Consider the following 23428-nt stretch of genomic DNA (forward strand, 5'->3'; position numbering starts at 1 on the left):
TTGGAAAGCGAAGGCAGGGAGTTGATACTGGATCTTGTCAGATACGTATGCTCTATGCCACAAAGGTTCTCATATGCCTACTTACGAGAATGAAGCCGCTGGCGCGATAAAGACTTCCAGGTTCTCTCGCACCCTGCCCAGCAGCCTCGCGGTGAGGCTCTTGGTGCTGTGGTGGACCAGCCGACTCATGTCGAGCCGGCGCACGAGGCTGCCCAGGTTGGTCCTGCTCTTGGGCGCCCGCACAGGGGGACAGACCACGGCCGTGAACTTCTCGAAGCTCTTGCCTCCGCCCAGCCGCGGTCGTTCGTAGAGAAAAGGCACGGCCGCCGAGTACCACTGCCGCGACACCAAGCAGCAGCGATACAGCGTTTCTTGGCGGGCGTCCAGATCGCCATCCTGGGCGACGGCAGAGACGATCTGGATGACGATCTCCGTGGGTAGGAAGACCTCAGAGGGAGCCTGTGGCCTGGCAGATATGATTTTCATGGCTCCTCCATCATAGGCCCGCCAGATGTCCAGCTGTCTGCGGAGGACGTCCAGCGCGAGATGATGTCAATGCCGATGTCCTTCGGCTGCTTGGCCGGCGGCGTGATAAGCTAAGCACGGCGGGTTCTCCACTCGACCCTCCGACTCCGACGCGGAGACCGACGTTGATTACTGCAATTGCCTTGAGTCAATCCTCACGTTGGAAGACCAATTCCACGTCTCAGCCTGCACAGATCGGCTCTCAGCATGAGGCCGCAGGCGCTTCTGCGGCCGGTTCGGCCGCTGCGTGCCCACGCCCGCTCGCATCTCCGAGCCCCTTCTCCAGCCTTCTGCTATCAGAGATGTTTCCAGACCACTGCAGCAGCCCGAACACAAGTGCCTGACATTGCTTTCGCTTTTGAGTAAGTTCTCGCTGTGCCTTTGTTATTATCAGTCTAATTCTGATGAGGCAGTATCGATGGTGTCCTCCTCCGATCCTCGAAACCCATTCCCGGCGCTGCGGACGCACTCCGCACTCTGCAAGAACGCGGCATTCCCTTCATCCTGCTCACCAATGGCGGCGGAAAGCACGAGACGGAGCGAGTGGCAGAGATCAGCGAGAAGCTGAACGTCCCATTGGACCCTAGCGTGATCGTCCAGAGCCACTCTCCGTTTGCCGAGCTGGTTAAAGGAACGGATGGGCAGAGCGCGCTGGAGGACAAATGCGTCATGGTGGTTGGCGGTGACGGCGATGCTTGCCGCAAGGTGGCAGAGAGGTATGGATTTGTTGGTCTGTTGGGTGGTCTGGATCTGGATTACATGGTTGACATACCTCCAGGTACGGGTTTAAGACCGTGATCACGCCCGGCGACATCTTCCACGCCTATCCCTCCATCTGGCCGTTCTCGCGAGTCTTTAAGGATTACTACAAAAACTTTGCGAGGCCTCTTCCGAAGCCAATCGACCCTTCAAATCCGTCCGAGAGCCTCAAGATCGACGCCGTGTTCGTTTTCAACGACCCTCGAGACTGGGCTCTTGATGTCCAGATTATCATCGATGTTCTGCTGTCGTCGCAAGGTATCCTAGGGACCATTTCGGAAAAGAACGGGCGAGCGGATCTTCCCAATCGCGGCTACCAGCAGGATGGGCAGCCGCCGCTGTACTTTTCCAACCCGGATCTGTGGTGGGCTGCCGCGTACCATCTCCCGCGTCTTGGACAAGGTGGTTTCCGGGAAGCTCTCGAAGGTGTTTGGGCTGCGACAACCGGCGGGCCGAGCAAAGGCGTCGTGCTGCAGAAGACCATCATCGGCAAGCCGTACGAACACACCTACGCATTCGCCGAGAGGCAGCTGCTGCGGAACCGCTCGCGAATGTTCCAGTCGGACAACCTGCCCCCAATCCGTCGCGTCTACATGGTGGGCGACAACCCGGAATCGGACATTCGCGGCGCGAACTCGTACCGGAGCAAGCACGGCAGCGACTGGCACTCGATCCTGGTTCGAACGGGAGTGTACAACGGCGGAGAGCCGGCGTGGACTCCGAGGACGATTGTCGATAATGTGCTGAAGGCTGTTGAGTGGGGTTTGAAGGAGAAATAGGCAATTATTGGAGCCTAAGAGGACGCTTTAACCGGACTTTTGCATGTGCAACAGCCTCAGTACGAGCACATACATTCGATGAAGTGAGTCGACTCGCGCTTCTGGACAACGTCGCCATTTATATAGCATTGACTGAGGCGACTAGCCAAACAACGAAGCGTGGCCTGCGTTGAGATTTGTATTGGATTTGCTAGAGGGTAACTACTGGCAACTTTCTCCCTGTACAGGTAGACACAGAATATAAATGAATAAATAAATGTAACATATCCAATTAATCTACTAGTCTCTGTATACCGAGGCTACTACCTATCCTCTCACTTCCAGGGCTCCAGGTTCTATAGCTACCTACTGTATAGAGTGACGTCCCATTTGGGAAAGCGGGTAACCATCCGCTCGTACAAAAACGCGATCTGATTGGACAAGAGAAATGATCAGAAGCATTGCGTTCTGAATCATCTCAGGCAGGCTCATTGTCATACTTAGCTGAATTGGGAGTTGAGATAGAATCCTGTTTTTTGGATCAGACATTTCAACCTCAAGATGGGAGATACGACTTCTTGTTCAATGTCGATGGGATCTCTCATCACGTGATAGTATTGCATCCCGAATAGAAATTGCCTAGGGCTTAGGGCTGTGCTTGGAGGGGTTACTCATCCCGCCGGCGGGGATGGATGACTCGTTCAGACTTTGCGATCATACGTTACAGACGTCTCTCTCTCCGGTTCAAACCAGAACCCTTAATTTTTCTTCCCTGCCATTGTTGGAGGTCCATTGAGGTACCTCTGACACCTCTCTTACTCAGTTTCTTGGTCTTTTGTTTTTTCTTGACTTAGTGTTACGACAGCAGCACCATGGCCGACTCCAGTTTACCCCACCGTCCCAAACCCGAAGAGACGCCTTCGCCTGCAGAGGGAGCGCCAGCCGCTACAGCAGCTCCCGAAGGTGCTCCTGCGCCCAGCAAGAATGCCTTGAAGAAAGCTGCAAAGGAAAAGGCCAAGGCTGAGAAGGCCGCCCAGCGCGCCGCCCAGGAAAAAGCCCAGCAGGCGGCCCAAGACGCCGTCGACACCGCCAAGGGACTGTACGGTCGATTGCCCGACTCCGAGGACCTGGCGCCCGTGACGAATTTCTCCCAGCTGTCGGGAGATCTCTACGAGAAGGAAGTGACGGTCGTCGCCCGCGTCGATAACGCGCGGCAGCAGAGTGCCAAGCTGGCGTTCTTGATGCTGAGACAGCAAGGGAAGAAGGTGCAGGCGGTCATTGCGGCGGCGGAGCCGATTTCGAGGCAGATGGTCAAATGGGCCGGCGGTATCAACGTCAATTCCATCGTCCAGGTCACCGGCATCGTGAAGAAACCCAACGTTCCGATCGTCTCCGCAACCCTGAGCGAGCTCGAGATCCACATCCGCAAGATCTACCTCATCGCCGAGGCAGCCCAGCAACTGCCGATGCAGGTCAAGGATGCGGAGAGACCCCCGCCCCTCAGCGATATCGTTGAGGACGGCACTCAGGTTGACGCCGAGGGTGCTCCTATCGTCACGTTGAAAACCCGCCTGGACAACCGCGTCCTCGATCTGCAGACCGAAACCAGCCAGGCCATCACATGGATATCGAGCGGCGTTGCGGAATTGTTTACTGAGTACATGCTGAAGAGCGGCGCGCGGTGGATCTTTACGTCCAAGCTGACTGGGTCCTCGTCCGAAGGAGGCAGCGAGGTTTTTGAAATCAAGTACTTCAAGAGGAAGGCCTACCTGGCTCAGAGTCCTCAGCTCTACAAGCAGATGTGTATTGCCGGTGATATGGAGAGTGTCTTTGAAGTCGGCCCCGTCTTCCGGGCAGAAGACAGCAACACCCACAGGCATCTGACGGAGGTATGGTGATATCCCTGCGCAGTTTGTAGTTCGTATATTGACAGAAAGCCGCCTAGTTCACCGGTCTCGACTTCGAGAAGACATTCCGTCACCACTACCACGAAGTTCTGGAATTTGCCGAGCAGCTTCTTGTGTTCATCCTGACTCAGCTGAAAGAACGCTACAAGGACCAGATTGCCATTATTCAGAAGTCGTATCCCAAGGCTGGTGACTTTAAACTTCCCAAGGATGGCAAAGCTCTTCGATTGAAGTACATGGACGCCATTGCGCTGCTGAAGGAGGCCGGCGTCGACGTGTCCGAGCAGGAACGATTCGAAAACGACCTGACCACTGCGATGGAGAAGCAGCTGGGGCAGATCATCCGGGAGAAGTACGACACCGATTTCTATGTGCTCGACAAGTTCCCGATGGCTGTTCGGCCGTTCTACACCAAGGCGGATCCCGAGGACCCGCGATTCTCGAACTCGTATGACTTTTTCATGCGTGGAGAGGAAATCATGTCTGGCGCTCAGCGAATCAACGACGCGAAAGAGCTAGAAGAGAGCATGATCGCCAAGGGAGTTGACCCGAAGTCGGAGGGCTTTGAGGACTATCTGGCAGCTTTCCGTCAGGGCTGCCCGCCTCACGCAGGCGGTGGTTTGGGTTTGAACCGTATCGTCCAGTTCTTCCTGGGGCTGCCTAACATTAGACTGGCGACCTTGTTCCCTCGTGACCCGCAGCGCTTGCGGCCTTAAGTGTACTTATGTCATGTAGTTGATGGTTATGATTTGTTAAATGCGATTAGGAGAAAGAAGACTGTGTTATGAGAAATCTGCATATAGCAATGTCCTAACGGAAGCGATTTCATGCGTAAAGTTGTAATCCGTAGATGTAGATATGTATTTGGCGGACTGTAAGTTCAAAGTCTGGAACCTATCGAAAGTACTCCGTGCAGGTGGCCCGAGCTCCGAGATATGCTTCTCCGCCACAAACAACATTGATCAATGATTACTGAATCTCCAGCTTCCCGAGAGATTCCCGGCGTCATCCCCCCATTCAATTTTGAAAAAGGCAGAAATGCCTGAAAAGCGCAAAACCCCCTCGTCATCGGATCCCGGAAACGACTCGCCGTATGCCAAGAGGTCGCGCCCGCAGACCCTCTACGCCGATGCCGCTGCCGCTGTCGATGATGTCGATGCAGATGTCGATGGGGATGACGATGACCAAGAAGAAGGAGTAGGAGTAGGAGGAAGAGGAGGAGGAGGGCTGCTAGCGTCGAGCTTGAAGTATGCTCGCGTGCGCCCTCGCAGCGACCCTGTCTACGGCCAGAAGAGCGCGTTTCCGGGCCTGGACGATGCGAATGCTGCGGATGAGCTGTTCTATGGGCCGGCGGAAGATGGGTTGGAGTATCTTCGAATGGTTCGGTAAGTTTTTATACCACCTTGTCACGACTCTTTGCTTTACTATTGTTTTTTTTTCTTGCTCTCTCAGCTGCTGATATCAAGGACGGACGGTTTTCCTAATACTTTGATTTATTTATTTAGATCGGAGGCCAATTCTCTGCCTACTCTGTTCGTTGCGCCGAAACCTACGACTACAGAGGCTGCCATTTCTAAGGAGGTAGCTAGAACAGGCGGCGGTGCCGCCGACGAGGAGGGGGAGTTGCAAAGGGAAGAACAAGAACCGAGTGGTTATTATCACGATGGAGTCTACATGGCCGGGATACCGGGAGGAGAAGAGGTCGACGACGAAGAAGACGAAGGAGGGGGAGAGGTAGAAGGCGAAGAAGAGGAGGATGCGCAAGCGTCCTACTACAACCTCCTGCGGCATCGGTTCCTCCTCCTCCGGTCTACCCTGAGATGCTCGCCACCGGCTTCCGCGATCGCCGCCCTCGACGATTCCCACCCGATCAGTCTGCCGTATAGCGTGAAGTCGGCGCGCTCGGAGTGGCGCCGTCTCCTGATCACGACCGATCCGCAGATGGTGCAGCTGGCCTGCATGGACATGAACAGCGTGTTTGGCGCGCTCAAGATCGTGGCGCGAATGCTGTCAGATAGTGTCAAAACGAGGGATGCGATGAGGATACGGAGGATTGGGGCGTGGGCTTGGGGGTTGTTGGGGCGATGTCGCGACGTGGGGCAGCTGGCAAGCGAGGAAGTCAGCGAACTTCGTGACCTCGGGAAGCGGGCTGTCAAGATATTGTCGAAGCTGAGAGAAGAGGAGAGCGCGAAGAGGGTTGGTGATGATCGTGATGAGCATCGCCGGGGAGAAGGGGATTCTGACTCTGACGAGGGACAGACAAGAGTCCAGGCCGAGAAAGAGACCGGAGTCGTCAGGGAACCACCTTCCGACAGCATCTCTCCTCAAGCCGATCAACAGCCGGTAGTAGAGACGACAGAAGCGACGCAAACGTCTCACAATTCATCGTCCGCTCCCGCTGCAGAATCAACAGCACCAGCATCAGAGCAACCAGAAGGCGCAGACGCAGACGCAGACCTAGAAGCAGCAAAGGCCCGACTCCAAGCGCGACTGCTCCAGGTGAGCCCAACAACAGAGGACTCGCGAGAGAAATCGACCTCTTTTTCCGTCGAAGGAGAAGAAGAAGATGAGAGACAGTCCAGAGCATCCAAATCTAGTCTCGACCTCGACGACGCCGCTAAACACACGCGCGCAATGCTCGACATGATCATCACCATTGTGGGCGAGTTCTACGGGCAGCGCGATCTTTTAGATGCGCGGGATGTATGGTGATGAGGAGAACATTTTTCTTTCTCCCTTTCTTGTCTTCTTTCTATCAAGTCTCGACGGACGGACGTACGGACGGAAGTTTGCTAGCTAGCTAGCTGGCTGGCTGGCTGGCTGGCTGGCTGGTTATGTACTGTATGTACTCTTTGACTGACTGATTCACTAATATTTTTCTTCTTTTTTCTTTCTTCTTTCTGTGCTGGGACATGAATGTGGACGGATATCTGTAAGATAGATCGTCGATTGATTGATCATTATCCGAAGAATAAGATACCCACTACTTTTATTGAATCGAATTGTCTCTTTTGAGTAAAGAGAAGCTATCATCCTAGCTACCTAGCTAGGAATAAGACAAGAATTGGGTGAAGAAATAGGTAGATAGGGATATAGATGTGTATGTATAGATGTATGTATGTATGTACGGTAGTAATAGTCTTTAAAGGCATCTATCTATCACCCAAAAAAAAAAGGTTATCTATCACATCTGTAATCCATCTACAATTAAGTAAGTATTATTTATATCATGTTCATTCATTCATCATAATCAACACACGGACCGAAGTCAAGTGTAGCGAAGCGAATGAAAATCACCCCAGGACCCCATCCTCCACCTGACTCCTCCAGATCACCCGCCGCGTGCAATCGTCCTTCACCCACTCCTCGATCCGTGCCGCGGTGTCCCCGACCAGTCGCTCGTAGTAGCTGCCGTTCGGGAGGAACATGGACTGGTGCGCGACGACCTCGTCGATCCCCTCCATGAAAACTCGCTCCCAGAGGGGGTCGCTTTCGACTGCGGGAGGGAGGGCGCAGAATTTGCGGTCTTTTTTTGAAGGTTTCTGTTTTGGGCTCTGCTTCTGCTGCGGTCGGGGAGGAAGAGGTGGAGGTGGTGGAGGTGGTGGTGCAGAAGGCTGTGGGGAGGAGGAGAGGATGGCAGTGTCGTGGTCTTCTGATCCTCGTCCGGTGGTGGTAGTATTATTTGTGAGAAGAGAAATGTTGGAATTATTCAAGTCTCGGGAACTAGGTGGTCGCTCATCTATCGAGGATGAGGATGAGGATGTTTCCTCCTCCTCCTGGACGATGACGACAATATCACTGTCCTTATTGTTTGCGCTTGCCTTTTCGCCCTGCTTTGCTGCTGCTGCTTTCTTCTGTTCTTGAAGCTGTTTCTTGGCAGCCGCCTTTGCCAGTTTTCGGGCAAGTTCCTCGCGATCCTTGATTGCTTTGTCACGGTCCTTTTTTGCCCGCTCGTACGCTTTGACTAGTCGTGAATGCTCCTTCTGCGCCAGCTTCAACGTGTCTTTGTCATGGTACCGAGATGGGTCGAACGCTGATGGCTCGTCTGGGAGAGGAGGTAGAGGTGGTAGTGACTCAATGGCAGCGGTCGGATTGTTCTCGTGCGGGTTAACGTCGTCTTCTAATGTCGGAATATGCGGGTTTTCCGACTCTTCTGACTGAGCGCCGCTTGCGTCGTATCCGTCCAGGTCATGCTTTGATCCTTCCTGTGGACCCTCCACGTAGGGTCGTGGACTTGACTGCCGTGATCGAGCTTGTTCGTTGATTATTTCTTTCCCGACGGAGGTTCCCGAGATCGACCGTGTTTGCTGGGTGTCCGATTCTGGCACCCTCATAGGAGAAGGCGACCGCGACTTGATCCGGCCCGTGCTTGCAGTGTAATAATTGACGAATCTGATCCGCCGCAGCAATCGGCCCTGCGCATCTCGCTTGCGCTCGAGTTCGTTCACCGCTTCGAGTTCTCGAAGTCTTCGGTACCGACTGTGGAGGCCAGCGTAGTCAAGAAGACAGCCTCCGAATTCGAAATACGACTTGAAATAATCCTGAATCGCACTGGCTAGATGGTCTGAGTTTTTCTTGATAAAATGCAGCGCGCCATCCAGCTGACCTCGCCGTGCTAGATGGACGTCGTTGGGGAAGGCAGGGTCAAAATGGGGATCGTTGGAAGGCACAGCGAAGGGGTCAGAACATGGGTGATCGTCCAAATCGATTGAACCCAGTCTGCTGGATACGGTCTCTGACGGATTTGCTGGTGGAGAAGGATCTCGTTTTCTTTGAGGACTCGGTGAATTCTTGCGCTTGGGATGGAGCAAGTTCCCAATGCCTGTGCTGATTACCCTTGGGTGGAGTCCCAGAAATGGCACGTCGAAATTGATGAGTCCCAGGATACGATGCTCGAAGATCTCCTTGCTCCCAGGGGCTGATGGGAGCAGCGCAACCTCTGCGGCTAGGATCCCACCCAGGCTGTGGCCGAGTAGGATCACATCTGTATCTTCCGACTCATGCGGTGATAGCCTATTCGACACTTAGTATCATGCGTTTCTTTCTAGGATGATCTCTAAAGAGAGATATGCCAGTCTGCAAACGCACCATCGACTGAAATCATCACGTGCAATGTCCATTGCTCGGCGGGATTTGTATCGAGGATATACCTTCGAATACACAACGTGCGACTCGGCCAGAGCAATGGTGACAAGGTTATGGACATGAGCAGGGAACTTGTGGAAGCTCGCTTCTTCACCCATGAAGCCATGGATATAGATCAAGAGCAACTTTCGTCTCCCGTCTATATTGACGCTCTCCGACGGACCCAGAGACAACGTCGACGAGGAGCCGACGTATGAACCACCCCATCGCGAGTAGACTCCCCGGGACTGCGTATTCTGATCACCTACAGTATAGGCAGACGTTGTCGACAGTAGAGATGGGGCCAGGTGAGACGTATCTTGGCTGACAGTCGAATCACGGGACATTGATCTTGGTGAGGATGGTCATGTAAGAACGGCAGACTCGATTGAGACCATGTATTCAACGACATGTCACAAAGGACTCATGATTGGATCGACCTGTAGATAACTCTGCATACGAGTTTTGGATTGTGGATAGACGCGGGGACGGACCGCCAGTATATCTTTCGTTCTAATTTTAGCTCCCATCAACCGTAACCAGGCCGTGCGCAGGTTGGATCTAGTGACCTCCAAGGGCGGGTCGCACGGCTATATGATAAGTTTGACAACCCCATTTTTAGCTAGGGTAATAGATTAATTAGGCCTTCCCCTAGTACGGTGTAGTTTTTCGGCAATCGTGCGATTCGTGCTGCCTGGAGTCGCGATGGTGGAGTCGAGTCTTGACAAGAAGAAGCTAAGCCACAGATCGGCGGTGGCAGAAGAAGATGGGGCGCCTGCGTCATTGCGGGAGTTTCCACCCGCCGGCCGACTCCACTACTCTGCAACCAACTCTGCAACGACAGAGATACCGCAAGAGAAGCGGCGGGAATTATGCTTCCTGGTCGATAACAAGGGCCTGCTCTTTGTTTTGTTCTTTTTCCCGTCTGAACTATAATCATGGCCCCGAATGTCGAAATTTCCATCCCGACAGCCACCATCGCGGACGCTCCCAGTCCGTATACGCTATACAACATCACCATCCGGCTGCCTCTACGGTCGTTCGTTGTCCAGAAACGCTATTCAGAATTTGCATCGTTCCATGACGCACTAGTCCGCCAGGTTGGCGCCCAACCACCCGTCGCTCTGCCCGGGAAGTCCTGGTTTTCCAACACGAACTCGAACGAGACTCTGCGCGAAGAGCGGCGCAAAGGCCTGGAAAGATACCTGCGGGCCATCAACGAGAGCGAGGACCCGCGATGGCGTCAAACAAGCGTCTGGAGGTCCTTTCTAAACCTCCCCTCCCAAGCCCTGTCGGATAGCTCTGCCGCATCGAAGCTTCACAAGTCCATCACGGAACCGGGCGCGCCAGGCGGCGGACCGATCACGGATCCAGTCCTGTGGCTGGATTGCTACCGGGAGATGAAGGCGCACTTACACGAGACGAGGCTGCATCTGACGAGACGTGATCAGGCCACGACTCCACAGAAACAACACGAGAGCTCGGCACAGGCCAAAAGCAGCTTGGTGAAAGCAGGGTCGATGATCGGCGCTCTTGAGGAAGGGCTGAAGAACCTGAGCGACAAGTCGTCTGGATGGGGCGGCAGCAGGTTAGGCGAGGGAGAGATCCGTCGGAGGAAGGATCTCATCGCGAGCGCCAAGAAAGAGAAGGACGGATTGGAGAATCTGCACAACGCGATGGTGACGAAGAGCAAGCTCGACAACGCTGTCGCTTCGATGCAGGACAAGGACGCCCTGGTGGGGAGCGCCAAACCCCGTTCTGGACGAGTCCTGGGCAAGGAAACGGACAAGACGCGGGAACTCGACAACCAGGGCGTGCTCCAGCTGCAGAAGCAGACGATGGAAGAGCAGGACCGGAGCGTGGAGGAGTTGATGAAAATCGTCGCTCGACAGAAGGAGCTGGGGATCGCCATTAACAATGAGCTGGAGATCCAGAACGAGTTGCTCCGGAAAGCCGATGAGGATGTGGACATGTTCGTACTCTCGCTGCTGATTTCATTATTTACAATACTGCCCGTCGTGCATTTACTAACTGGAGTAATAATAACTAGATTACAACGGAAAATCGATATCGGAAAGAGAAGGCTCGGGAAGATATCCTGAGGCGAAACGATACGACAGAGTATTTACTCGAAGTGCTCGATTTTGAGATTTGCGTTCGAAACTAACGTATGAGTTTTTTTTTCCTTGCGGCGTTACTAGACCACATATACCCTCTTTTTACGTTTTTCTTTTCTTTAACGTTGTCTATCTGTGAGAATGGAGACAGCTACCAAGTGGTATTATTTCTATTATTGTTCATCTGGCGCTTTGATTCACAGCATCAGCATGTTAAGACTACTACGGCCAGGCGCCTTGACATACATAGCAATAATGGACTATTTTATTTCGAGGTCATGAACTAGTGAACAAAAGTCAGCTCATCATGCAGCTCGTTTAATGGAACTAAAGGAATAATGTATCTGCTTACTTACCTCCCTGGCTTCCTGTTCAGTAACTTCAACCCGTTCCGACGCCTTCTTGTCTATCAGACCGACCCGTTGCCTCCTGACGAGCCACCACAGCTCTCGTCTGTCTCCGCCCAGCTCCTCATTGAGGATCTTGTCCTTCAGCCTCCGCAGGAAGTCGTTGTAGAGATCCGGCTCTTCGTAGGCGATCAGCTCCTCGCGGAGGACACCCAGCTCCTCGATCACGCGGTCGTAGTTGGCGTCTCCAAAGCTGCTTCGGATGTGGTTCTCGATGATGCTTTCCATCTGGCTGACTGCGTCACGGACGGCGTCGATGGTCTCGGCGTTGACCAGCGACTGTTTGAACTCGGGGATGGCGTTGTTGGCTGAGATCTTGGCGCGCTTCTCGCGACGAAGGAGCTCGTCAACGTCAAGACCCGATAGGGGTTTGTCGGCTTCGCGATTCCGCTTGCGACCTTTTGCTTTTGGTGGAACTGTGCAGCATTTTTTAGTCAGATGCATTCTGGGGGAGCGTAGAAGTTGACAGACCTTTCTTCACATCGGCGGCGGCAATGACCCGATCCAGGTATTTCTTCGCGCGCGCTTGCAGATCTGCTGGCGGTCGTGACAGCTGCGTCAACTTCTCAGAAGGGGGCGGAAGAGGCTCGTTTGGATGGATGGCACGCCACCGGATAGCTTGCTCGATCCTGTGCAGCAGTGGAGAGTACGAATCCTCCAGTCTGGGAGCCAGGCTGTCAACTGGTTCTCTGTGGAGTTGTCAGTATACTTGAGATGAGCAGCATGACGGTTTCCCTGTGATGACTCACCCGTTTTCATCCTTGTCGACGAGCTCCATGCTGTCGACGTATTTGCTCATCGCATTCAGCAATTCGTCACTTGGGAGATGTCGGTGCTCTTTGACTGTCTTTCCAGAGACAGTGACCACCTTGTCCAAGGGAGGGAAACGGTACGACCGAACATCTTCAGCAAAAGGGAGCTGGACTTCTAGAAGACATTCAAAGTCTGCTTCAATAGATGGTGCCAGTAATACGATGAGTGGGGGCTTGTTGTCCTTGGTAACAAGTCTGGCCACAGCATAACAGTCCAACTCGAACAAGGCGTGAATGAAAGATGAAAGAGCAAGGATCGCCTTTTCGTTTGCTTTCTGTGCAATTATGACATTGCTGGTAGACATGTGCATGTATCGGTCGTACTGGATCCTAGGTTAATCACGGTTCAGATGAGATACCCTTGACGAGAAACATACATGGTCACTCTGAATGAAGCCGATGATTTCCAGACCAGGGTTCGTCTGGAGTTTGGTGATATTCTCATCGGACTCACTAATGTGCACCGCGGTTCTCCCATACTCGTAGCCCTTGGCGAGATCTTCTCGCTCCACGTCTCTCTTGCCTCCTGGTGCGGACTCATCACTGACGTGATATGTCCGTGCGTTTCGGACGCTTGTCAGTGCATTCTCTGCACCCTCTTGACCAGCTGCAGCGTCAGATCGTAGGACAAAGGAGCTCGCTGTCGGCGGCTTGGCAACATAAGTTCGGTAGTATCTTTCGACTGGGATACGAAGGGCAGACGAATACTCTTCAGGGTTCCCCAGTCGGAGCTCTCCTCTAAAGGAGGGTATTCCACGAACAACCTTCACACGCGGTGTGTCCAGCTCCAATATGGCCTGTTGTAATGTCCCGTAGACTCCGTCGCAGGAATCAACGAGACCTCTGAGGACCGCTTCATTCTCAGCCTGCGGCAGATCGAATCAGCAACTCTTCCAACCTGCTAAAAAAAAAACATTGAATACTTTTGCTGGATTCTTGTCCTCCTCTTTGACACCAAATTCAGGATCATCAAAGTCAACACCCCTGCAACGAAACCAGTTTAGCCATTTTGCATACCAGCCACAAGAAAAGTCAAAGAGAAGTGAAAAACATACAAGACCACCAATTCAATGCTATCGGACTTGAGCTTTTTCACGATCTCATCAAGACCATCGGTACTCATGGATCCTTCCCCGTTCGTCACGAGAATGATTTTCCGTCGATACTTCAGCTTTTTGGTATAAGTGGTGATCATCTGGATCGCGACGACAAGGGAGGAGATAGCTATAGGTAGATAGGTCTCAATATCAAATCAAATGAGTCCGAAGATACGGGCAAAACTCACCATCTCCTTCATCAGTGTTGCTAGGCTTGATCAGGTCGCGCAGTTTTCGCAGATCAGGCATGAGGACCCTGGCAGTGATTTATTTAGTATATGCGAGGAAAAGTCACTAGTCATCAGTGTCAGCTGAGGCACATACTGTCCAATTTCCTGAAAGACAGAGATGTGCGAATAGCTGTCATCATCCTGCAAGTCGTTCGATGTTTCTGTCCAGATACATCAGTAAATCATATTTACCTGATTCGGGCACGGTAAAATCTCACCATCTGTCCTCAGCCCGACCACTCCAATTGTAGCCGTTTTCCGCCCCGTGGCAACCTAACAGAAGATATGTCAGTTCTCAACGCAGGAATTTAATTTCCAGGAGACCGGATCAAGTGTCAGCATACGGTTGTCGTAATCTTGTCCCAGACATATTGCATTGCCCATTCCAGGTCAGATACCGGCCGTCCATGGCGGCGCCTCCCCATGGACTTTCCCACATCGATCACGTAGACGGTGGCCTCCTTGTCAGCCATTTTGCAAAAGAGATGTCAGCTGTCCCTCCTGCTGCAACGAAGAGGAAGGAAATGTCAGATAAATAAATCACTGCATGGCGTAGATGCGTTTCTTTCTATGACTAAGGAGCGCCTCCAGGCAGACGCGTGATATTTCCTTTTTGAGGCGCGGCAGACGCGAGTGCACATGACGTCGGGAAGGTGCGTGGGCCTTACGGAAAAGGCCGTGTGTATAGATATTTGTGCTTTGTTGGAAGCAGATCTAGGTTTGAGCGGGCCGTGGAGATAAGAACATGCCCCACATGCAGCTAGCGTTAGCTCGGGAGACCCAAGCTTGACAGCTTCTCTAACCTACCCGTAGCATAACACAACTTACTCTTCCCTCTGAATTCCCAGTCAGTGGGGTATCTGTCTAAGTATAATCCCATATAGTTCTGTTCCAGTCACGAGGTGTTTCCATATCAGTACAACAGAGCAGGATGTCTATCCTGGGCCCCTTCCACATACTAAGGTGCGTCACCAGTACTACGGCTGCTACTAATAGATCGGCTGACATCACACTTCAATCAGCTACGGCACCCTTCTGGGAGTCGAGATCTATCAGGTTTGACATCCTGAGTTTTGTTTCTGGTCAATTGGTCAGGAGGATAGATAACTCATCAAAAGCTCCTACAACATTCCGTTATATATGTAGACCTTCGTTGGCGGAACCGTCGCGTTCAGGACGCTTCCCCGTCAGCAGTTCTCGACGCTCCAGAATAGCCTGTTCCCGATCTACTTCACCCTGCAGAGCGCTCTCCCCGTTGTCGCAGCGCTGACCTACCCGGGAGCCAGAACGGTCCTGGGAACTGGGCCCTCTAGCCTCGCGGGGGTGCTTCTCGAGGAGAATCGTCTGACGGTGTTGCTGCCGCTTTCGATCGTCTTCGTTTCGGGACTGACCAACCTGCTCTATCTGACCCCGAAGGTTGTGGGAGTTATCAAGCAGAGGTGGCAGCAAGGTTGGTACCTGCCTACTACCTACCGGTTTGGCTGCTGCCGAGTACGCACGAGTACACTGTATAGGTACGGGCTGATATATATGATCTCTGGCAGAATCGATCGACGGCAAGAAGAGTTATGACCCGCCTCCTCACTCCAAGGAGATGACCGAGCTCAACAAGAAGTTTGCCAAGCTGCATGGAATCTCGACGCTGGTCAACCTGGGCGGTCTCCTGGCGACAGTTGCCTATGGCGTGGTCCTGGGCAGGAGGTTGTCCTGAATATGAAGTGATAAACGCAAACATGGTATGCTATGCTAGGTATCATGATGATAGCCTGCCTTTTCCAGCTTTTAGTCTTTGAAAGCCGTTGAATAAAAAGACTTGATCTCCTCTCCAACATTTTTTTTCAGAAATACTTTATATTAGCGTCTATAATGAATGGATGATCCTTATGATACTGAAGGTCTACATTGCACTATGCAGTATTCACCATACCTTCCTATCTTCAGTCTTTACCAATTCCTGGCGTTCATTGCCTATGCCCTCCAGCTTGGTAGTAATCGGTAGTTCCCAGTTTGTTCAATTCCTTTCTTTGAGGGTAGCTGGTGTTGCGGAAACGGTTCTTTATACTCTTTTCTAACTTGCAACTAGCTATATTGCTGCTCAGAAAACTAAACACTAAGTTCTTCGAATGAGAAGATATACCCACTTGCACCTTCTGCTGGCCATCTGATGAGGTACTTGAAGGTAGTAGATGGGGGAATAAATCTGCCAGACTCATTCAAGGCAGGTCATTCGCTTGCTGTACACAACGTTGTATTTGCTCTTTATTGTTGTTACTATTCTCGGGCATGCAGAGACCAGCCTTTGTTCTTCAGAAGTCAACGAACTGTTCAGTGAATCCATCCTTTGTATTATATATATCTCGAAACTCATGCATCAGACGGATGCTTGTCTTGTCTTGTCTTTGTTTAAGACACTTTTTAATCTCTTGTGATAAGACCCAGCTACTCTCTTTAATCAAAGCCAGCATCCTTTCTTTTTCTATTTCCTGTCGAATTTCATGATAGAAGAAATTTGGAAAGCTAATACATATTCAGCTGTCTGATATCGATCGAATCATCATCACCATGGACCCCTTCGGCCTGTTCATGTTCTCCATGGCCATGGCCATCCTCGGCATCTTCCATGCCATCCCTTTCACCGCCGTTCATCCCGCCAACAACTTCATCGAGCGCCTCCAGGGCGGGTTCAGGATGGGCTATGTCCTCGGAAGGATTGGTGAGGCGCTCGACATGATCGCGCCGCCGCGATACGAGAATAACACCTGGTACAAGACCAGGGACTGGTCGGCCACGTTTCCGATCCCAACTGTGACGACTATAGATGACGGGACTGAGACCGAGACCGAGACTGAGACTGCTTCTGTTTCGATGATGACAGATGTTCTTCCCTCAAGGACGGTGGTTATCTTCTCCCCGGTTGCACCTTCGGAGACGCGTGTTCATCCTGCAGTCCGTGAGCATGCTGAGCCAGGCTCCAAGTTGTTTGAAGCCGTTGAGGCTCGTTTGGACGAGTTCAAGACCCAATTGGCGCAGAATCTCACCGGGACTTTTGAAGTTCGTCTGAACATTACCGGTGATCTGGCGCCCAAAGTCTTGGAAATCGTCGAAGCTCACTTGAAGGTGTTCAGAGCTCAATTCGTGAAAAACATCATCGTTGCTTCAGCAAGGCAGACTCCTCCTCCTCCTCCTCGAGACCCGTTCTCTTTCTCTGCCATACCGTCCTGGATGGCAGTGTTGATTGCAATATCCATCACTATCTTCAACATCAAGAAATCACAGTTTCTGCGTGACGACGTGCAGCGTTTCATGGCAGCCACAAGGTTCTCACGCCAGGAAGCAGAACGAATGCTCAAGCACGCCCGTCAATCCAGAGACGACCTCGCCCAGACACTCAATCAGAACCGCTCTCGGATACTCTCCGAGGTCAACGAGCTGGACCAGACTTTCCGCCGCGAATGCCAAAGGCACATGGCCCATGTCCACACGTTCTTCGAGGAGGAACGGCAACGGATCCAGCACGAGATCCAAAGGTTTCTCCGGGAGGAGGTTCAACCCTTCCGTACATCGATCAACACTCGGCTGACCGGCCAGCTCGGCGAATTGCAGCGGGAACTCGACGATCAGGAGGCCCGTATCAGGAGCCATGTGGAAGCGCTGCAGGCGACACGCCTTCGGATACCGGACACGGACGCTCTGGAGGCGGAGTATGAAAATTTCCAAGAGGACATACGGCGAGCACAAGACTGGACCAGGGATTTTCTACGGCGTATTGACGAGGAGTCACTTTCTCACGAACAGCTAGTCGATTCTGTAAAGCATGTTGAGGTGCGTGTGAACTTGTCTTCGTCCATTCTTCAATCGTAACAAGATGTTTGTTGTTGACTTGAAGCTCCCGCAGGACTTGCTCGTGAGCATCGCAGCTCGCCAGAAAGCCACCGAAGCCGCCGCAGAAGCCCTTCAGTCGCGGCAGGATGAACTCGAAACGAAGACGAAGACCGAGACCCTAGTACCTGAAGAAACTACTCAGAAAGAGATAGATGTAAAGGGGAAAGACGAACCGCCAGTGCTGAAGACGGAAGAGGAGACCGCAGCGTCCGTAGCATCCGCAGATGAACAGGTGGTGGTCGGCTCCCCTCTCGCGTGGAGGACGATGGCCGCCGCTGCCAGCATGCCCCAGGATGAGTGGGAGCGAGAACGACAGGTCCGCCGCGAACGCGTCCTGCGCCGGGAGACAGAGCAAGAGGATAGGAGAAATGTTTATAAATCATAAACTGAACAATCGGTCATCGTGGAACCAGCGACAGCGACAGAGTGACACTGGCTGGGGCTCTTCTCCTGTCACTCGTACTAACTAGTTCGAGAGAGGTGCCAGATGACTACAGGGTACCTTGGGCGGTTTCCCTTTATTCTTCCCTTTTCTCTTGTCAAGTCTCGTGAATATGAATCATGAGCTCCTCGTTTGTCCTACTTGCAAACAGAGGAAATGGATGATGGCTTTTTATGCTATGCGTCAGTGATGGTTGGGTAATTGGTGTTACGATTGATGAAGGAGAGATTCATCCGCAAGAGAGGCAATTCCTTTGATTGGTGGTACATACAAAAACCGTGTCAACGAGGGGTATTGGATTTGAGTGCTAGAGCAAAGTGTAGTCTATCTACAACATCCCGAGAATTGTTGCAGCCGTGTTGTCCCAATACCGCCATATCCCATGCCAATTCCATGTAACGTGTAACTAGGTGAGAAGTAGAAGCAAACTTGACTGAATGCAGTCGTCCACACCATCTAGAGAAAGACCACCCGACCCATGATCCATCTAAGATTCCATAAGCTTCTCCGCGCCTTCGTAGAATTTCGGCAGCGGCTCGAGCTTCTGTCGAAGGACCCAGACGCGGAAATGCCACACGGCATTCTTGATCTGGTACGAGGCATGTTTCCAGGTTGAAACGGAGAAGACCTGGTCCAATTCTTCCAGAGTGAGAGCTAGATGAAAAAGACGTCAGTTAGAAACAATGCACAGATCCAAGTTTATACAAGGGGCACTCACCTTTGGTCTCTGGCACGAATAGAAGAACAAGGAACCAGCCGACGATACACCAACCGGCATACCACCCAAACGCTCCTTGCGGCTTGAAGGCCCTCTGCAGGGAAGGCCATGTAAAAGATAGGATAAAGTTGAAGCACCATGTAGTGGCTGTAGCCCAGGACATGCCGACTTCACGCACATGCAGTGGGAAGGCTTCGGCTGAATAGGTGAACGGCACGGGTCCCTCACCGGGGGAGTAGAACACTTCGAAGAGGTACATGCCCGTCGTGACCATTGCAACTCGCTTCCTGCTCGTCTCGTTCCACGGCTCGATCCAGAAAGAGAAGCCCGTCCAGAACAAGGTAATCGCCAGAAAAGGGAAGGTGGTAAGCAGGAGGTTGCGCCTCCCGAATGTGTCGATGGTAAACACTGCTGGAAGAGCAAAGAGCCAGTTCAGAATTCCAGTGCCCATAGACGCCAGAAGGGCGGCTTGAGTAGAGTAACCGGAGCTAGTGAAGATCGTGGTCGAATAGTAAGCAATGACGTTCACTCCGCAGAATTGCTGCATGAACATGACAATCCAGCTCGCAAGGGTCGCACGGGCGTTGCGGGGGATGGTAAAGAGCTCCATGAACATTGTGAAGAAGTTCTTCCCCTTGTTGATCTCCCGCTCGAGCTGGACATTCACGTATGCGTAGTAGAGATCTCGGGCAGCTTGCAGATCGGACCGTCGGAGGGTCCGGAACGCCCTGAAGGCCTTGTCGACCTTGTTGTGTTGGATCAGCCAACGAGGCGACTCGGGGCAGAAGTACACCTGAGCGCAAACAATAACAGGAAGGACCACAGTCGAACCGAGCATGAGACGCCACGAAAGATCGTCCGAGAGGCCCATGAACGCTACCCCCATGATGTTACCCAGCATGATTCCGAACGCGGTCCACATCTGCCACATCATCACAAGGGCCCCTCGAATTGGAGCAGGTGCGCATTCGGCAGCATACACGGGCACGGTAGATGATTTGGAGCCAATTCCCAGACCGAGGACGAATCGAGCAATAAAGAGATTAACCCAGGAGTTGGCGACGCCCTCCCAGACCGAGGCCACGGCGGCCACGAAACAGGAGATGAAGATAGTTCCACGACGGGCAAACAGCCGGTTCAACGGCTCCGTGAGCCAGCAGCCGAGGATCGCACACGCAAGGTACGGCGCGCCCACGACCAGTCCCGTGATGTTGTCCTGCTCCTGCCCCGTGAATCGAGTTGTGATGCCCAGTTGCTAAATCCGGCAGTCAGCGCCTGCATCGAAGGTGAAAGGACATGGCTGGAAGGCTGGACTGGTATACCTTGAGGTAAATCGCCTGAGCTCCGTTGTTCACCGTTTCGTCCATACCTTGCACAGCAGCAGCCAACGAGCACATTACTAGTGTCCCCCAGTCAGTCACCTGATGGAAATAGAAGTCGACTCTTGTTCGTCAACTTACCGACAAGCCAGTAGAGCGCGAATGGCTGGTCCCATTTATGAGTATGCTCCCTGAGGAGGATTCTCTTCTCCTCATCTGTCAACTCGGTAAGATCCTGGGCGGCCGCGGGATTCTGGGAGACAAGGGCGCCCTTCTTAAAATCATCCAGATGATCCTCTAGGTTGTACCGTTTGCAGAAACTCTCGACATCCTCCAGGAGCTGTTCACGTGGAATCCCTGCCAACGGATTCTCGAAAACGACATTCAGCTTGTCCGGCGGCCGCTCATGGATATCGTAGATATTGCGAGCTTCCGCCTTTACATTCTCTGTCTGCTCGGCACTGGGCGGGCTTTCATTTCGCCCCCCTGGATGGGCTTTCTCGTCGACGGTAGGCTTCGTATTGTCGTCCACGGTTAGACTCATGGTGGTATGCCGTGATGCGGTTGTCTCTCTTCAGGCTGAAGGAGGTGGGCAAAGCTTCAGTCCTACCATACAGGGTGGCGCAAGTTCACCCGCCGGGGGAATGGGAAATAATCACTAGAATACGGTCTACGGTGAAAGTGGAAAAGGACCCCGTTTATAACAGCACGAGCTGGGGATCTGGGGAACAGAGGCAATTTCTCGAATCCTTCCCCAGAGTCTCCCGCGTGGATCCTGTGGCAGACAACTCGCTCCAATCGGCGACTTCTCTATGACCCGGTAGCTTTCTATCAGCTACGGAGCATGTATGAGAGGACTAATGCGGCTGGAGAACAAGGGCCTTTGACGCAACGTCCCATTCTCGTCCACACGGATTGGGCGTCCTTCAATATGATAGGGCACCATTTCCGAGAGGGACCCTTGACGAAGGAGACGATGGGCGAATGCGAAAGCCAAAGAGCATAATTGGACGGCAAGGTGGACCGTCAACCACATGGTTATCCGGAATCTTTCGAATTCGAGGCCACATGGAGTGCCCATGGGGATTGGAGACTGAATGAGGGCCGGAAAGAGCGCGAAGCCTCTCGACGCCACTGGCGTAAAAGACAAGGATGGTGGAGCCTGATGTTTTGAATCGTGAGTCGTGACAAGAGGCAACTGATCGAACTGCTGCGCTGAACTCTGGGACGGAGCAGGCATAGCGCTGGTGGAGAAGGCGTGCAGCAACGACCCTATCAGGTGCGGTGCTGGTCCAGGCTTAGGGCTTAGGGCTGCACCCTGTCAGCCATTCCCGCTGATCGTCGTCGCCACCGTCGTCATCTGCCTGCAACTGCCGCAGGAGCTTCACGCCTCGTTTTGTAAAAATTCGCCTCTATCCTTTCTCCATCCAGACTTCAATTCCTTCCCCTCCCCAGTCATTCTGCTCTCAGCGGGGCTGTTCTGAGCAGGGCTAATGGCAGGTACGGATAGGACCGTTCGAATTGTAGAGAGAATAACTCCGTAGACAGCCTGGCATTGCTGTTGATATCGGATAACGAGTGACGCACTGGCCCATGTACTAATTCAGCCCCCAACGGCCTGGCTGGGAACTAACCAAAGTCTACCAGACTGTGCCAACACAACTCAGCATAACTCGACATAACTCACGCCTGTCATTTCCGTTTCAGGCAAATGTAGAGTTAAAATTTGGACGGGGCGCACTTGCCTTGCCAGCTGGAGATAGAAGTCATAGAATAATTGTATCGATTGCAAAACCTCGCGACCGTGGATAACAATGGACAAGCAATTATTATTGCCAGCCGCCGACGCCCAATTGGGACTCAGAGCGCTTCCAGCTTTCAAATTCCAACTGACTTGCTCCACTTTGAAGATATCTAAGTTCTCGCCGACTAGGATAAAGACGCAGCCAACATGGATCCGGGAGCATCTGGAGCCTATCAGCCTCTGTAGTGGAAAAATCAAACAGCTAAGGAGTGGATGTTAAGGCACCTCTTTTGGCTGAGTTCGTGAAAAACAAATAGAGCTATCATGCCGAAAGTCCGGGGACCCCCGCAAACAGTTGCGTCGTATTCGACTAGTTCTCATGACCCCTGCTGAGCCAAAGACTTAGGTGGGCGTACCGCATTAGCTCTCTGGGGAGTCTGGGTGTCTGTGGAGGAGGGGTTTCCGGAGCACTGTCAGCCGAAGACTATTTTCCCTGGCAACTTTGGTGTCTTTGATGTAGAGGTACATACCCAAATCTGCTCCAATCAACATCCCTGCCCCCATGGCACGGCATAGTTGCAAGCACGCTCTAAATTTGTGGCGATGAGGCTGACCTGCAGCGCTGTCTGATTTGAAATCGCTCAGCGTCTTTGTTGCAAAGACCAAACCGGAGAGAAAGGAAAGCACGTGTTTGGTCGGATGAATCAAAGACCGGTAACTCCTTCCGTTTTAGGCACTGTATCCCCTTCTCTGTTTTCCTCAGGACAGCAATTTTTTATATCCTGAGAGTATGTGATCAGTGTAGTTTTTCTGTCGTGCACCCTCATTTTCTGTTGTTCCCTGCTTTGAAAGTAGCAGTTTCACACATCCAGTCTCTCTTCATCCGGGAGAAGTTAGTGGTTATGTTATTCGTTATACTACCAGAATAGCAGACCTCCTTGTTTTAGAACTCATTGCTCCAAGGGAAAAAGAGAAATATATAATTACTCCTACACATCAGTGTTTGTACTATTTTTATTTCTGCTTTACCTTCTCATCATGTGTCTTTCACGCTATTCTCTTCTGCAGCCCAATCTCGTCAAACAAAGACAGCACATCAATTTGGCCTAGCTCTGGAAGTGCGAGCTATCTCTGGCCATGCCCAGCTGCCACAGGACATAATGAGCTCAACACGCGATATTGTGGATATTGGACCGTTGCACGATAGCCCCATATAGAACTGAGTTGAGTGTTGGAAATTTTCTTTCTCAGATCTGGGCTTCTCGATGTGGTCTTTTGGACACTGCCACTACTTCAATGGCCAGATGGAGTGGAAGAAAGGAGGGAAGGTGGTTTCATTATTTTCAAAAATATCAGCGTCCTGGAAAAGGGCAAATATCCATCCCATTCATTCCTTTTTTAATTTGGTATGATCTTACTGGATGCTTCTGACAAAGAAATTCTGAGTGTGAATAAATCACACCAGGAAGTTACTAGGAATGTTCTTCATCCAGCATTCACCAGAACAAGAGGACTTTGTCACAAACAGAACTTGCACACCAACATTATGTACCTGCTAGCAATTTCCAGCCCACCATCCCTCTGCCA

General features: G+C 52.2%; 8 protein-coding genes across 8 annotated transcripts; 5 read left to right on the forward strand and 3 right to left on the reverse strand.

The window, feature by feature from the left end:
* Positions 1–96: 96 nt before the first annotated feature.
* On the forward strand, positions 97–2063 carry T310_7100 (HAD superfamily hydrolase; the record flags this gene model as incomplete). Its single annotated transcript, XM_013470089.1, has 4 exons — positions 97–437; positions 720–887; positions 939–1241; positions 1304–2063. Coding segments are annotated over 4 exons (1572 nt in total), but the record flags the coding sequence as incomplete, so codon positions are not given.
* Positions 2064–2914: 851 nt separating this feature from the next.
* T310_7101 (Aspartyl-tRNA synthetase Dps1) lies at positions 2915–6661 on the forward strand (the record flags this gene model as incomplete). Its single annotated transcript, XM_013470090.1, has 6 exons — positions 2915–3931; positions 3988–4573; positions 4685–4728; positions 4806–4823; positions 4934–5334; positions 5416–6661. 6 exons carry the CDS (start codon positions 2915–2917, stop codon positions 6659–6661), a joined length of 3312 nt encoding a protein of 1103 aa, XP_013325544.1.
* Positions 6662–7242: 581 nt separating this feature from the next.
* T310_7102 (uncharacterized protein) lies at positions 7243–9420 on the reverse strand (the record flags this gene model as incomplete). Its single annotated transcript, XM_013470091.1, has 2 exons — positions 7243–8962; positions 9038–9420. 2 exons carry the CDS (start codon positions 9418–9420, stop codon positions 7243–7245), a joined length of 2103 nt encoding a protein of 700 aa, XP_013325545.1.
* Positions 9421–10011: 591 nt separating this feature from the next.
* Positions 10012–11175, forward strand: T310_7103 (SNARE complex subunit (Vam7); the record flags this gene model as incomplete). Its single annotated transcript, XM_013470092.1, has 1 exon — positions 10012–11175. One exon carries the CDS (start codon positions 10012–10014, stop codon positions 11173–11175), a length of 1164 nt encoding a protein of 387 aa, XP_013325546.1.
* A 144-nt stretch (positions 11176–11319) lies between these two features.
* T310_7104 (DNA helicase) lies at positions 11320–14209 on the reverse strand (the record flags this gene model as incomplete). Its single annotated transcript, XM_013470093.1, has 12 exons — positions 11320–11341; positions 11437–11450; positions 11547–12013; positions 12069–12286; positions 12347–12732; positions 12787–13275; positions 13333–13393; positions 13465–13633; positions 13695–13762; positions 13831–13897; positions 13955–14009; positions 14081–14209. 12 exons carry the CDS (start codon positions 14207–14209, stop codon positions 11320–11322), a joined length of 2145 nt encoding a protein of 714 aa, XP_013325547.1.
* A 458-nt stretch (positions 14210–14667) lies between these two features.
* Positions 14668–15447, forward strand: T310_7105 (uncharacterized protein; the record flags this gene model as incomplete). The annotated part of the gene is made up of 4 exons (XM_013470094.1): positions 14668–14699; positions 14733–14792; positions 14912–15186; positions 15281–15447. The coding sequence occupies 4 exons, from the start codon at positions 14668–14670 to the stop codon at positions 15445–15447; spliced, it is 534 nt and encodes a 177-aa protein (XP_013325548.1).
* Positions 15448–16298: 851 nt separating this feature from the next.
* On the forward strand, positions 16299–18003 carry T310_7106 (uncharacterized protein; the record flags this gene model as incomplete). The annotated part of the gene is made up of 2 exons (XM_013470095.1): positions 16299–17558; positions 17632–18003. The coding sequence occupies 2 exons, from the start codon at positions 16299–16301 to the stop codon at positions 18001–18003; spliced, it is 1632 nt and encodes a 543-aa protein (XP_013325549.1).
* A 544-nt stretch (positions 18004–18547) lies between these two features.
* On the reverse strand, positions 18548–20641 carry T310_7107 (MFS sugar transporter; the record flags this gene model as incomplete). Its single annotated transcript, XM_013470096.1, has 4 exons — positions 18548–18714; positions 18779–20033; positions 20101–20177; positions 20239–20641. The coding sequence occupies 4 exons, from the start codon at positions 20639–20641 to the stop codon at positions 18548–18550; spliced, it is 1902 nt and encodes a 633-aa protein (XP_013325550.1).
* Positions 20642–23428: the final 2787 nt, after the last annotated feature.

The sequence above is a fragment of the Rasamsonia emersonii genome, assembly GCF_000968595.1.
Source record: "Rasamsonia emersonii CBS 393.64 chromosome Unknown ctg1118621760502, whole genome shotgun sequence".
NCBI classification, from domain to species: Eukaryota; Fungi; Ascomycota; class Eurotiomycetes; order Eurotiales; family Trichocomaceae; genus Rasamsonia; species Rasamsonia emersonii.